At 37.8% G+C, this 14,116-nt stretch overlaps 1 protein-coding gene across 14 annotated transcripts in view; it reads right to left on the minus strand.

The window, feature by feature from the left end:
• The window catches only part of LOC108024147 (uncharacterized protein CG43867), a 76,587-nt gene that overhangs the window by 8,668 nt on the left and 53,803 nt on the right, over positions 1 to 14,116 (minus strand). For 11 of the 14 annotated variants that reach the window (XM_050889049.1, XM_017093943.3, XM_017093937.3 and 8 more), the window contains one exon: positions 11,970 to 12,032. The exons of 1 other annotated variant lie outside the window; for it this stretch is intronic. In XM_050889049.1, the coding sequence (XP_050745006.1) occupies positions 11,970 to 12,032 (63 nt within the window). Of the gene's footprint in view, positions 1 to 3,651; positions 4,097 to 8,000; positions 9,214 to 11,969; positions 12,033 to 14,116 lie in introns of those variants that run through there. 2 more of the 14 variants (XM_017093944.3, XM_017093945.3) reach the window with 2 other exon arrangements.

Below are 14,116 nucleotides of genomic sequence, written 5' to 3' on the forward strand. Positions count from 1 at the left end.
GTTAGGGACATTAGAAGGCAGTTCATATTCATATGGCAGTGACAGTATTTGTGGGTATGGCCAAGGAAATACGTAGCCTTAAAATGGTTACACAACAATTCGGACATGGAGACAGAAAATAAGTACTTTTGTTTCCCATGCCAGAAAAGCTAACTAACCACTAAATTGAGATGGAAGTTGCTCAGGGGTAGTGGGGTCAAGGCTAAAGATGTCACCCTTTTTTCGCAATTGGCAGCTCCTATTGCATTATTTGTGGTTTTGAGCAGTTTGTGGGCGTTAGAATGGGCGTGGCATGTTTGACATGTAGTTTTTAAGATCACAGCGTTTAGACGGACAGAAGTACATAGCAAGATCGATTCGATATATACTTTAAGATATATAGTTACACTTGTATATACTTTTACCCCCAAAAGGGGTTGAAGAAGGTGTTGGTATACGGCTAGAAAAGGAAAGGTACAACGTTTGGCGAGGTAAATAAATCAAACTGCTAGAGCTGAAATTAGGAATGAACCAAAAAGAAAAACATCACTAAAACCAAAAAATCAGACTGCGCCAAATCCGCTTAAATAAAGCGATAAGGTCTGGTTGGCAATGGCTTATTTAATGGCCCAAACGGCAGAGTTCAGACAAGGAAAACTTATGCACTGGCGGCTGCTTCTCCTCTATTTTTTTCGTCTTCACAAGAAACAAACAAAGAATGAATCGGATTCGGATTAAGATAAGGAAGGCGCTTGAAGCTGATACAGTAGACTTGATCTAAATGCTTTTTTTAGATTCGCAGACATAGCTGGTTTGTATCTCAGACCTGTCAGCTAGACGAGAAAAGCCTGGCAATTTTCCTTATTTGAATTGCGATCTGCAATGTAGGGATAGGAAACCATTACGCGCCATAGTAGATTTGATAATGATTAAGCATTTAAAAAGGGTTTTTTTCTTTTCCCAACTGGCATAAATACGTATGTACTGTAAAGTGGAACATTTCTCTAACCAAGTATGCATCAGGTTTTAAGGACTAAATGAGCACACAAGTGTGGTTCCTAAGACTTTTCCGATGGTAGACAGTAAATGAGTAACGGACGTTATTGCGGGAGCTAAAAAGACCGGGGAAGGGGACCATAATGAATAAGGCTTAAGTTAATAAAATAATTTTTTATTATAAACTCCAGTACATACTCACTGTTAAATGAGACCCATTATATTAATTTGCCCATCTTTTCCGGCTAACAAAGTTTCTTCTTGGCAATTTGTAAATATTACTCAAAATGTGCTGCAACTTAAACAGAGTCTACCCCCTTTTAGCTATATACTCCACTGCTCTACGTCCCCTCGTTTTTTCTGCCACTCAAGCATTGTATGATACACATAAATGAAATTAAAAAAATAAATATTTTGTTTGCGTTTCTTGTGCTTCTTTCTGCTTGGGCAAATGCCACCCGCTCTGTCCTCCTACGATGTTTGAAGTCTTGATTCCATTGTTATTTATAGTCAACAAAGCGGCAGTCGCGAAGGAATAAGGCAGAACCACTCAAGCAAACACTTCATAAAACATTGTGGCCGGCCTGAAAAATCAATCTCCCATCCCCCTTCCTAAGCACGCCCCATTTCCCTTAACATCTAGTTCTCAGTCATCCTCAGTCTTCAGTCTTCCTATTGTACAGGGTCATACGAAGAAATTGCCACTTATCTGCCATTTGATGTTCCTCCTTCCAAGAACTTTCCAAAATATATACGCGATATTGTAGCTACAGCGCTGTCGCATATCTTAATCGCGAGCAGAGGGCAATTTTTGATGGACAAAGGATAACCCGAATAACATATTTATTAGAGAATAACTGTATCCCGTTGCTTGGACTATTCAGCAAATCCTTTAATAAAGTTATAAGTTAATTCTTCTCAGGAACTCTCCATAGTCGCAGGGAAACCACACATCCTTTCCTCCCGGAAAATACCTCTGGCAAATGGTGAGTATACTGCGAATGGTTTTTCCATTCCAATTTCAATTTTCTGGCAGCAAATGAAAATGTACATTTTAGGCATTATCCCGGAACGTGTTTTATGACCACTTCATCGAATTCGGCATTCTTTTGGTCAAGCGCCTTTATACATTTTTTTCACTGTCTCCTTAATCTTCCCTTTTCATTTAATTTAAACTCCTTCGTCATCCAACCAAAATTACAAACAAAACTTAGTACGTGGTCTCGATCTAAAGATACCGAATGCTTTAGATAGCTTTGGTTAACTTTTCAAGATCAAACTAATTGGATAAATTAGCGAAGAAAGTGTAGAGTGGAAATTCTTAGTGAACTTGCTTCCTTGTTGCGTATCTGATAAATATTTTACACCGCATTTCATTGTTATTCTCGTTTTTTATTTTTGGGGAAACGTTATTTTTGGATAATGCACCTGGGCTTTAATTTAGATTGCGCTCTGTGTGATTCAACCTCCAAAATTCTTAAGATTTTCCATTATCGCCGTTTTTTCATCTCGACTGGGCTGCCACATTGTCAAGGGATACATAGTGCCATGCGAGAGAACAAACAATGCAGGAGGATATATGTACTAAAGGAGTTGTACGCAGGACCTATGGTGTTAAGGCAAGGGGGGACGAGGTGCGGCATGAGTAGTGTCCATGTCTGGCATTGTAAAAAGTAATAAACATACATAATTGCGAGATGCTCTATAACTTTTTCTTACTTTGCCTTCCAAAACCCAACGTTAAAAAAGTGTACAGTTCCGGATCGAGTCTTTAAGGAGAACCATCTCTTTGTCCGAGAACTGTTTTTGACATATGGGCATGAAATAGGTCTGGGTTTCTATTTTACATTTTTAATTTCACCATTTTTTTGGGTGTGTATATTATGCGTTTTTTTTGGGCTCAAAGAAAAAAAGTTCGCACTTTTAAATCCAAGGAGCGTATTTCTCATTGATATATAGATTTTCTTCATTTTGGCCCAATCGATTAAAAATCATCTACCGACTGTCAAAGAAGATAATATAGAGTTGGCTCCTAAGATCTCGAACCCCGAATGCAACTTTTAATTTAAATTGGTTTACTCTTGGTTTGGTTTCGTTACTCAAAAAGGCCTTAACGCAATTTAGAAATGCAGCTTATAATCATAGGCCTGAGAATCAGATTTTCGTAGTTCAAGTTTCATATAAATTTCAACAAATATTGCCCACTTCATTTTGAGCCTTAGCACCCACTCCATGTTAGGGAAAAGTATTTTGTTACTCTTCCAACTTTGCACGTCTCCGATTCATAAATACTCGATTTTTATGAAGCATTGGCGATGACTGCTTACAGCTGGGACCCAACACATTAAACAGCACTCAAAGACGTTCGGAGGCAGAAAGCTGCTTAGGGAAAACTCTATTAGGCGGAGGATAAGAACTTCTGGCAGATACATATTTATCATAAAGAAGGCAGGTGTATTTTTCACCAGCGTTCTCTGAGTTTAATATAAACATTGGCAATCAGCGAATAAACTATAGCGGAGAGAGAACCTGAGTACAGGAGTATAATAACATTGTACTGAAAGGGAAGTTATGAGTCTCTTTCATAAAAGGTCTTAATGTTCCTAAAAATTTTTAGAGTGTGAATGCCTTTCCCTATTCTAATAGAATAATGTCATACTCTTGTTAGATACTTACATTGAGAGCTTTGTGTGGGTCGGCTCCTTGCCACTGATTTCGCGATTCTCGCCATTTTTAATGGTATTAGCAGTCCTTTCACTGATTCTTATAAGATCGGCTAAGAGTTCATTGCCATGTAAGCACTGAGGTATTGGTTTAAAGGTTCGGGGTGGATTTCCGCATAGAGCTCTCAAAAAAAGCATAAATACGACGATCTGGGTTTGCAGAGATAAACCGGTTTCAGGACCGCAGAGGGTGGTTGGACCGACGATCGTGAGCGATAACTTAACTCCGGCCAAGGGTTGGTCTTCTTGAATAATTTCAGTTCTTAGGCTAGCTATCTTTTGAACACTTTAGGCAATATACCACAAATTTGCCAAAAAAAAGACAAAAATGTCACAAGAAAAAAACAAAATAAAGGAGTGACACTGCGGCTCAGTTTATCAAATAATCGGGCTCCGAACGCCGAAGTGTACGATTCGGGCTGCCAACAAGAACTGAAACTGAACTCAAGTGAAGTGGAAAGACTGCTGGGAAATGCTCAGAGAAATTTTGCTGCTAACGCTGGCAGAGGGAAAATGTCCGAGGGAAGTTCCAGCGATGCACGCACGTTTTATTTTTGGGGTGGCATCAAACAAAGGCAGTTCGTTTTTGCACAGCCCACAAAATATACATACCATATCCAAAATCCCTCGTATGCTACATTTTGCAAGGCTAGTGTTAAGCCTTTGCCTTCGGAGGGGACTGCAAAATGGGTTTTGAATAGGTTTTTTGCACCTTTAAAGTAAATTTAAATTCCTAAACACCAATAAATAAATTAATATAAAACATAATAACTTTTCTTCTGTTTACCTTCTATTTCTATTTACATAACAATGATACTAAGTAAATGAGGATGGCACAATTTACTGTGGATTTTATGCCCCTAAATGAAATGGCTAAGTTTATGCAAAAGATGACGATCTGTGAGTACTGAATACATAAGTAAATTCTTAACTCACTATTTATTTAAGATTCATTTTAATTATTGGAAGCTGTTTTTCCCATATAAAACTGCAAAATGGTGGAAATCCTCCTGTTAACCACCGCTGTTTCTTCTTAGATGACTCACCACGTCAATGACTCCCAAAAAAATAACAAACAAATAGAGATCCAGCTGGAAACGGATGTCAGTCGGAATTCTCAAAGCGAAGGGGGTTCAGTGTGAATATGGGAAAATAGAAGCCGGGGGCAGGTGCTCATTACTTGTCAGATTACGTCTAAATGTGTATGCTGGAAGCGGCAGCGCATGGCAATTCTGTTCCGAAAGTTTTTTTCGACAAAGTGTGTTTTTTTTGTACTTCTAGTTCAATAATATAAATGTAACATGTTACTTTGACTCATTCTGATTGATTGCGGTGGCTGTTATCAATTTGCCTGATTAAAGGCCAGAAATAACAGCCATCAAACAGAAAAGGGAAGACCGATGAGTCAGAGGCATTGTCATCCAGGGTCCTAGCAGTCAGGCAGTCGACTTTAACAAGCGGGCTATATGGTTATTTAGAACCTCCAGACTGGATGGCGGCCAGAAAAAAAAATACTTTTTCTCGAAGTTACGCTGATTGGTCCCAAAAAAAAATAAAGCTGGTTTGGGTCCTTTGCTCGAATATTATATTCATTCTGCCTCTAACGTTATGTTTTCAATTTAGCTTGTGTAATCAAAACAATTTCTATACACTTTCTTTTACCAATTGAATTAATTAAAACCAAAAAAATTGTTTAAAATACCCTCCAATTTTAATTTTGTAAGTTTTAAAAAAAATATTTTTTTTATCATTAAATAGAGGAAGTTATTGATTTTGCCGCGGGCTTTTTAAGCCAAAGACTCCTTCTAAAGGCACATGCGTGTATATGATATTCTAGATACCTTTTTATACCCTTGCAGAGGGTATAATACTTTTAAATTAAAAATAAATAATGCTTTGGTAAAAAAAAGCACGAGAGAGAGCCTCGAACTGATACCCCTCTTCAAGGGTATACAAAATTAAAATTTTGTTCAGGAGCAAGTTAATGTTGTTGTTGTCTTATGAATAAGTAGATTATCCCATTCCCTTCTTATGTGAGTTTAACGACCCAACGCAGCCATGAGACGCTCGAGGGACGCGAAAGCATCTAGCAGATATCTATCACATCGTTCACCGCTTCTAGTTGCCGTCGGAGTCGCGACTTCTCCTCTCTATTTTTATAAACATTTATGCAGCCCCTCGACTCATTTTGACTCGTGCGTAGCTCCATTTCTCGGCACAAGAAGTAGCATTTTGTTGGCTACAAAAGCCACACTCCACCAAATAGTATCGTCTACTTGCTGGTGAGTTTAAAATGAAGTCGGCGGTGGTTACAAATGACTAAAACCACTTTAACGCGGAGAGAAATGTCTTAATAATAACAACAGAAACGATCAAAATACAAATCTACATACATAGATTATTAAATGTAACAACAGTAAAATTGCTCGGTATAAAAGGGATACGTATAAAAAAGTCCTGAAATATCTTAAGAAGTAAAGTGTATATGTACATCTCCTTTCATGGAGGTCATACAGAATTTTGCTAAAACGTCCTTAAAAACAATATGCTTTATGTTATACGCTAGTACTAAAGGCATTGCAATTTTCAAATGCAGCGGTTGGGCATTGGATCAGAGCAACAAACTGAGAAACACTAGCTAAGTCCAGTACGGCTATATAAGTTTGGAGTGTGGGCGAAGTGCGGAGACTTCAAGCGAATGTGGCAATCGTCAGCAGCCAAGACGATGACGACTAGGCTGCACTCCGATGACGGATGCATGCATCATTAATTCAAGTGAAACAATGTTTAACAGCTAAACAGAAAGACAAACTGGGCATAGTGGGTAAGTGGTATAGAGGTCCCTCAACGCTTCCATAATCGAAGAAATACGAAGGAGGAGGAAATGTGGCTTGCAACTCTGCAAATACCCTAGAACACTTTTCTGACAAGCAATTAAATTTTGCTTATTATACTTCAAAATATTTATGGCTTTTAATAATACCATTTTGAAGGAGGTTACCATGTTGAGGACTGACAATTTCAATTTGAATTTTTAAATATTCGAACCAAAACATGGTAATGAAGTTGTGGGGTTAGCACTTGTAGATGTAAATAACAATCTGAAAAAGCAAGAGCATTCGTGTATGCATCGGGAGCTGGCACATCTAATCAGTGGTTATCCAGAGATGAATGGCTAGCAGTCAGTGCAGGAAGGTTCACAGAACCCAAATACAAAACCCCTCTTCTGGGCGTCTCGGTGGCAATCAATCAACAAACATGCTGCCTCATGCCGGGCACGTTAATTGAAACTGCAGCTTTTGCAGTCACGGGAATATGAATCGAACTGAGAATTATCATGAAGCAACAATAAAAGAGATGGGTCGGACGCTTCCAATGATAAGTATCTCTAGAGAAAAAATACAATCAACAGGCTGACCCACTTCCGTATTCGAAGAGCAAGAGCAATAAAAAGGTTACAAGATCAAATACAAATCGTTTAATTGAACTAACAGCGGTGTTTGAGGAGCTATCTGGTCGAAGGTTTTCTCTATTTTAAAAAATGGCATACACTTGTCGGCATAAGTATTTTGACGAAACAAAAGTTAAATATACCCAAACCTTAAACTTGCTTCGTCTAACTTTTAGCATCAATGGAAAGGTAATTTAAATGCCGAAAAAAAAGATTGTCCAAAAAAAAAAGTAACTGCAAAAAAAAAATGGTTTTAAAATCATTTTTCTTGTTTTTTTTCATGATTTTTGAAGGTGACAAAGTCGGAAACAATTTGTATGAAAAAGAGACAAATATGGCTCAGATGCATAGTTTATAAGAAAAATCATTTTTGAAAAATTCTTATTGCAGTGGGCATCAGTTTAGTTTGTAGAAATCATGTATGAATCAAAAAATTTAAGTTTTCAAGGCGAGAAAAAAGTTAAAAAAGTAGATTCTCACAAAAATTCGTCCTTTTCAAAAAACATCGAATGAATTAAGAAATGTATTGTAACATTAAAACGGCATTTAAATTACCTTTCCATTGATGCCAGAGGTTAAACGAAGTAAGTAACTTCTTTAACTTTTTTTTGTCAAAATACTTACGCCGACTAGTGTATGATACATGGTATTGTGCATGGCAAATAATTTAAATTTTCTCATCCTTGGATTGAATACATGGCATGCATTGACAGGTAGGACAGGTTGGGAGGCAAGGAGATGCTGGAGAAATATTAGAGGCTTTTTCATATTACGTCATCGTTTTACGACTTTAACTTGCAAGTAAAATCGGTTGGTAGTATAGGTGCTTGGCATTAATAAGGTCATCTTACCTTTTTCCTATAGTTATCCATATATATAAGAGGTTTTGTTTGTTGTTCGTTTCTTATTCCTCCAGTACCGTTGTTTCGTTGCTCGTTTCTTATTCCTCTCACTCTCACTTTACCTTTTAAAGATAACGTTAGTTCTAACTTAGCCTTACTCTAGTATCTGATGCTACTACTGATACATTTGTTGTTATTGCAATCGTTGTTGTTGGTATTTCCTTTGTTTCTGTGGAAAGCAGACGCAACAGCGACAATGCTTTCCCTCAGGACGCTTTCTAAGCATTTTTGTGGACATTTACGCTGCGTTGCGTCTTTGGCAATTTTCGGATATCTCTATCGCCTCTTATTGGCGTTCGATTTTGTAATGTCTATTAGCTGTTTTGTTGCGGCCTTTCAATTGTTGTTGCCGCATAGGCGTTCTTAAATTACTTAATAAAATCCCGATTTCTTTCACTGTAGCAATTCCTCTTCCATTATGTTCTTTGATATTTCTGCCTCTTGCCTATTCTCCTCTTTTCCTTGCTGTTGCTGGTTTGTAAATGGACGTTTTGTTGTTGTTTGGCTTAATTTTGATATGTGTGTTTGTTTAATTCTTGTTTGTTTTGTTGACTCTCTTCCTTGTTTTTGATTGTTTATTTAAACTGCGGGCTTAGTTAACTCAACTTCCTGCTAATTGTAATTGTATCCTTTGGGCTACTGCTGCTTCTTCCCAATTTTGCTTTTTTGTGCTGCTTTCGGCAGTCAGCTGTCATTGAGAGAGATTTATTTCGCTCTCTTTGCGCAAGCTCTTTTATGACCGTGCTGTATCATGGCATTCATATAATCTCCTATTATCGACGACGTTTATAAATATTTTCTGTCTTTGTCACTTAAAATCACTCTTTAAATATAACAACGCGATTGTAATTTTTATTACTGTTGTCTTGTTACTCCGATGCCAAGGCTCACATCATTTTCACTGCCTTTTCTCTTCTTACAGTTGCATACGTACACATTTACGTGTGTGTGGCGCATTAAGCGCGCGTTATGTACCGATATTTTGTTTAGCAATCGATGGCTTCGTGGCCTTTTCATGGCAGGAAATATCTTCACCGATTTGTAGCCCACCTTACATTACATTTTGCAAAATTGTCAGTAATTAATATGAGCCAATCAACCAAACCAAATTTAGACAGAACCTCGCAGCTACAAGTCTTCTTTTGCACAACTTTTATGCTGTGCCTTTTGTTACGCTCCTCTTTTTTGTTCTCTGTGTTTCATTCAGGTTTTCTGTTTTTTTTTGGGGTTGTTTTCCCACTAAGTCTCTCTTTTCGTTTCTCTCTCAGCTGCCAAGCTTTGCAACCCCCAGAATTTACAGCTCTTACAAATACAGTTTGAGAATGTTTTAGCTCCATTGTCGTTTGTGTTGTTTGTTTTGCTTGCTTTTTCTGGCAGACTTTTTGGGGCTTTTCAACACTGTCATGTACAATGTGCTAGCACCCTAGTACCCTCGCCCAAAAACACCCAATCTCCTTTGAAAATGTCTAACTAACCGCGTTGTGGTATTCTAAAAGGTGTTCATGCTTATATTTACCTTTAAAAAATAATTTATGCGGTGAGGGAAGGTCCTGGAATATTAATTCCCTTTGCACTTAATAACCCTCGGCCTAAAGATTCACTTGAATGGAGGTCTACGTAAGAGCGTCGGTGTCATTTTCACCTAAGACCTTGACTGGTTATGGGCTGCCAAAATGTTAGGTGGCAACATATGGAACGTTAATCTACTTCTAATAGATGTGCATGTCTATATTAATATTTTCGTATATATTACCTTATTCTTGCGTAATTTAACCCACTGTTATTAATGTAGATTACTTTATTTTTATACACTTGCAGGGGGTATAATGATTAGACTCAGAAGTTTGCAACGTAGTGAAGGAGACGTTTCCGGCTTCATAAAGTATATGGTATTTTTTGATCAGCATCACTAGACGAGTCGATCTAGCCATGTCCGTCCATCCTTCCGTTTTTCCTCAAACTAGTCTCCCAGTTTTGAAGCTATCGGGCTGAAACTTTCTTAAAAGCAGGTAGTATATAAATCGGATCCAGCCAGATCTGACAACTATATCCCATAGGAATAATCCTAATCCTTCCTAATCTAATTCGATCGGAAAATTGGTGGGAAAATAATATGATACAAATTATAACGTCATTATAATATCATTATCTGTATTTTTAAGAATTTTAAATTAAATTTAACAGAAGTCGGACGACTCTAGCATACAGCTGTCAAAGCAATGGTCAAAGAAATAATGCAATAATTTTTTTTAATATCACTGAAGATATCAACAATCTTTAAAAATTTAACACGGTTTTTTATTTATTTATTATAACACCAAGGGTTAAAAACTTCGGCTTGCCCAAGTTAACTTCCTTCCTTCCCAAGACGAAAAACGAGGCTTTAACATTTCAATACTAAAAAAAAAACCGAAGCTTTAAGGTAATATAAACAAGAATATAGTGGTTGCTATTGCCTTTCTATCCCATCATGCTGGCTAGTTTAGATCCACATGTTGGTACATGAATTTTTTCTCGGCGCAAAAAAAAGTATCATGAATTCAATTTGTCACAAAGATAGGCCCTCTAGACAGAATAGAAAAGAAGTTAAAGAAGCAAACGCCTGTGTCCGTCATGCTATCGGGGGTAGTTTTATTTCTAGAGACAAAAAGGGCTGTAAGGAAGTTTTGGCAAAGCTCCGCTCCGTTTGCAACCGCACGAACCCCAACGCAAGCCTGCATTAATGTGTTTCTGGGAGCAATGGGTGCTTCGGGGCTACTGAGCGAAAGTCATATTAGGGGTTTTGTTCTGCAAACACTCTGTACCACCAATCACCCCTTGCCAAGCACAGATACTATACGCATTCAAAAAGCAAGGCTCGCCTAACAGATACCCGTTAATCAGCTTTGTTAACCAACTTCAAAAAAAGCAAGAAAAAAGCTAGCTTCGGCAAGCTAAAGCTTGTATACTCATGCAGGTCGTTCCCATTAGAGCATTGTATGTACACAGCTTTCCGATTTTTAATAAACTTAAAACCAATTTCAGAAGTATTAAGATAATGTTAAATTTTAATTAACCACCGCTTTCAATTTATTGCCGTATATGTTTGCCGATATAAAAATGTAACAGTCCTGGTATTATATTGAAATGAATTTTCCATTCGTTCCTATGGCAGCTATAAATTATAGTCGTTCAAAATTCTAAATTATTAAAATAATGATATTCTCAAGACCAAAAGTTAAATGGCAGAACAAAAAAATAACAATTATTTTAACAATTTTAAAAATATTTTATTTTATCTATAGTCGATTGCCTCTACTATCAGATACCCGTTACTCAGCTTATGGGAGCAAAGGGATAATGAAGATATATAGGCAGAATAGCGATATTTAAGGGCGCCACCTATGGGTGGCAGACAGATTTAAGCGTTTTGGCCATTTGTGGGCATTAGAGTGGACGTGGCACCTTTTTTTTTTGGTGAGTCAACAGGTATTAATAAGACAAATACATTTCAGTATTTTCTAAATTTTGTTTCTATCATAACAACTGTAGGCGCTACAGATTTTCGCGGATTGTGGGCGTTAAAGTGCCGTGGCACCCCGCTGAAACAAACATGCGCTGCGTAGGAAGCCCAGGAATCTGCATGCCAAGTATGAAAATTTTAGCTCTTATAGTTTCCGAGATCTCAGCGTTCATACGGACGGGCGGACATACGGACAAGGGTAGATAGATTCGGCTAGTGATCCTTATACTTTATGGGGTCGGAAAGGAATCTTTCTACCTGTTACATACTTTCCGACGAATCTAGTATGCCCTTTTACTCTACGAGTAATGGGTATAAAAACACCGATTTTTACATTTTTGTCTATTTTGAATTTTTACATTTTACACTTTTTACTTTTATCTACGGGATGTAACGTTCTTGCTAGATTCTCTTACCTTATCTTCGGCTTCGTCGGCTCGTTCTTCCGCTTCAATAACACGTTGCTCCAGATCCGTAAGCTGGAAGTAGGAAAACATGAAAAGGCTTGGGTAAAAGTTATCCGTGTTTGCCCTACCGGTTAAACGGCTTCTTTAAAATGCTCGTTTTTAATGTAGGTATGTTGTATGAACAAGTTATGGACAAAAGAATAGGAAAATGAATATAACTCACTCTCCTCTATATTTATTATCTGATCAGCTTAAAAAATCACGTAACTTTACATGACTTAACGGGTTTTTCATTGCTATTTAACTTGAGGCTGGTTTACGTTTAACTTGCATAGCTTATACAACCACCAGTGCAGATGGTACAAAAACCTTGACCTAACCTTAGCGGTGACACCTATCATACTAAGAGAAAACTTCCCAGTATTATTTTGGTGTGGTGAAGTGCGTTTAAAGTGTCGAAGGATGGCTCCAGTGGTGTGCAGGTTCATTTTCCTTTTTGAAATATTTCCCCCTCCGTTCTTAGCTTCCCTGATAATCACCCACTCCCTCAATCAATCATAGCAAGTGACACACCATTTGCGGTTAAAATGGTTAAGGTCTGGTTAATACAATTCATGACGCTATGATCAATATTCATGCACCTGCCATTACTTTAGTTTTAAAACAAATTTCACATTGCCCATCCCCCGTTGCCCATCCCGCGGTTTTAACAACTCAATGGACTGCCAGCAATAGGCAAAAGAAAGAGTGGACGCAGAGAAAGGTGGTTAAACGCCGTAAAGGATTTTACTTAAACCGTTTTGGCTGTTAACGGCAATTTAATGATAGTCGAGCTAAAGATTACGTTTTGGGGCTATATTTAACAATTTGCAAATCAAAATGCTTCTTATCCAGAACTGTAATAGGGAATGCTTCAAACTCTGAGTAAAAGACTGAAGCCTCTGATTTCGTGCACTGCTGTTTAACATGTATCCATACAATGGTCATCTGTGTCATCCCGTTGGCGCAAAACAGCTGTTGGATAGAAAGGAATCACTATTAAAGAGGAGGAACCTCGAACCACTTTCCCAGAAGCGAAAAGTATGTGCAGTATTATAAGCGACTGGTTTGCCTGCATGAGAGCCCAGGGAAATTTGGACGTGGCTGCGACTACCACATCCCATCAGCGACATAACGGGAATATAGACGAAGAAGCGCTCGATCCCCAATGGAATCTGCAGCAGCAGATCCAAAAAGTGCATATCATCCACACAAAGGATTATAATAAATCCATAGCGCAACAAACGACAGTTATAGGGCAATCAAATCATAAATCGTAAATCATATATTGTTCTAAATCGATTGGCATTCAAACCTGAAATGTTTAAATGTTAAATGCGATTATTGGTAATGGGTAGAGGTTATTATATATTCGCGCTATAGTTAATCTTATAAATAAATTATAAATGTAATGAAAGAATGTAAGCAATGGCTCGTTAGGCCCAACTGCTTAAGAAAACTTTAACATTAACTGGTAACGGTTTTAGTACGAGTGTACTGTGCTGCAAAAGGTGGCCAAAGAAATGGATTATACCGATAGCTTAAAAGAAAGTTGGGCTCAAGTTGTGCGCGTGAAAAGATTTCCGAGGTTTTGCCGGATTTCCTCTGCACCATTTATGCCAATACCCACACACCTGTTTAATAAGAGACGTTTCGGCCTGCCAATTGGGAGTTAATCGGAAGATAACCAATCAACAGACGGCTGCCTAAAGAAGAAACATTTGGCATTAATTGCTGGGGCGGAACTGTTTTTCAGACATTTTGGACTTTAACAAAAATGTTTTACAAAGTTGCCATACAGTTGTAATCGCGACAAAAACGGGAAGAACAGAGAAATCAAACGGAAATTGGAATTTAAAAGCCACGAATGGGTGCGGAGCTTCGGAGATGATGCCTTGATGACGGAGAATTTGACTTTGGGCATAAATCGGTTTTAATATTTGCTTACAATATTTTTTAAGGCCAAGCTGTTATACAGCGGCAATCTGACTAAATTCCCAGGAAATATTTTACTACATCCAGTCAATTAGTTAAAAATCAAGCAAGTAATAAGGCATTAAAGCAAACAATTATTAACTATTATGTATGTATACGTAAAATCTTAACAACTTTCGGCT

The sequence above is a fragment of the Drosophila biarmipes genome, chromosome X (genome assembly GCF_025231255.1).
Source record: "Drosophila biarmipes strain raj3 chromosome X, RU_DBia_V1.1, whole genome shotgun sequence".
Classification (NCBI taxonomy): Eukaryota; Metazoa; Arthropoda; class Insecta; order Diptera; family Drosophilidae; genus Drosophila; species Drosophila biarmipes.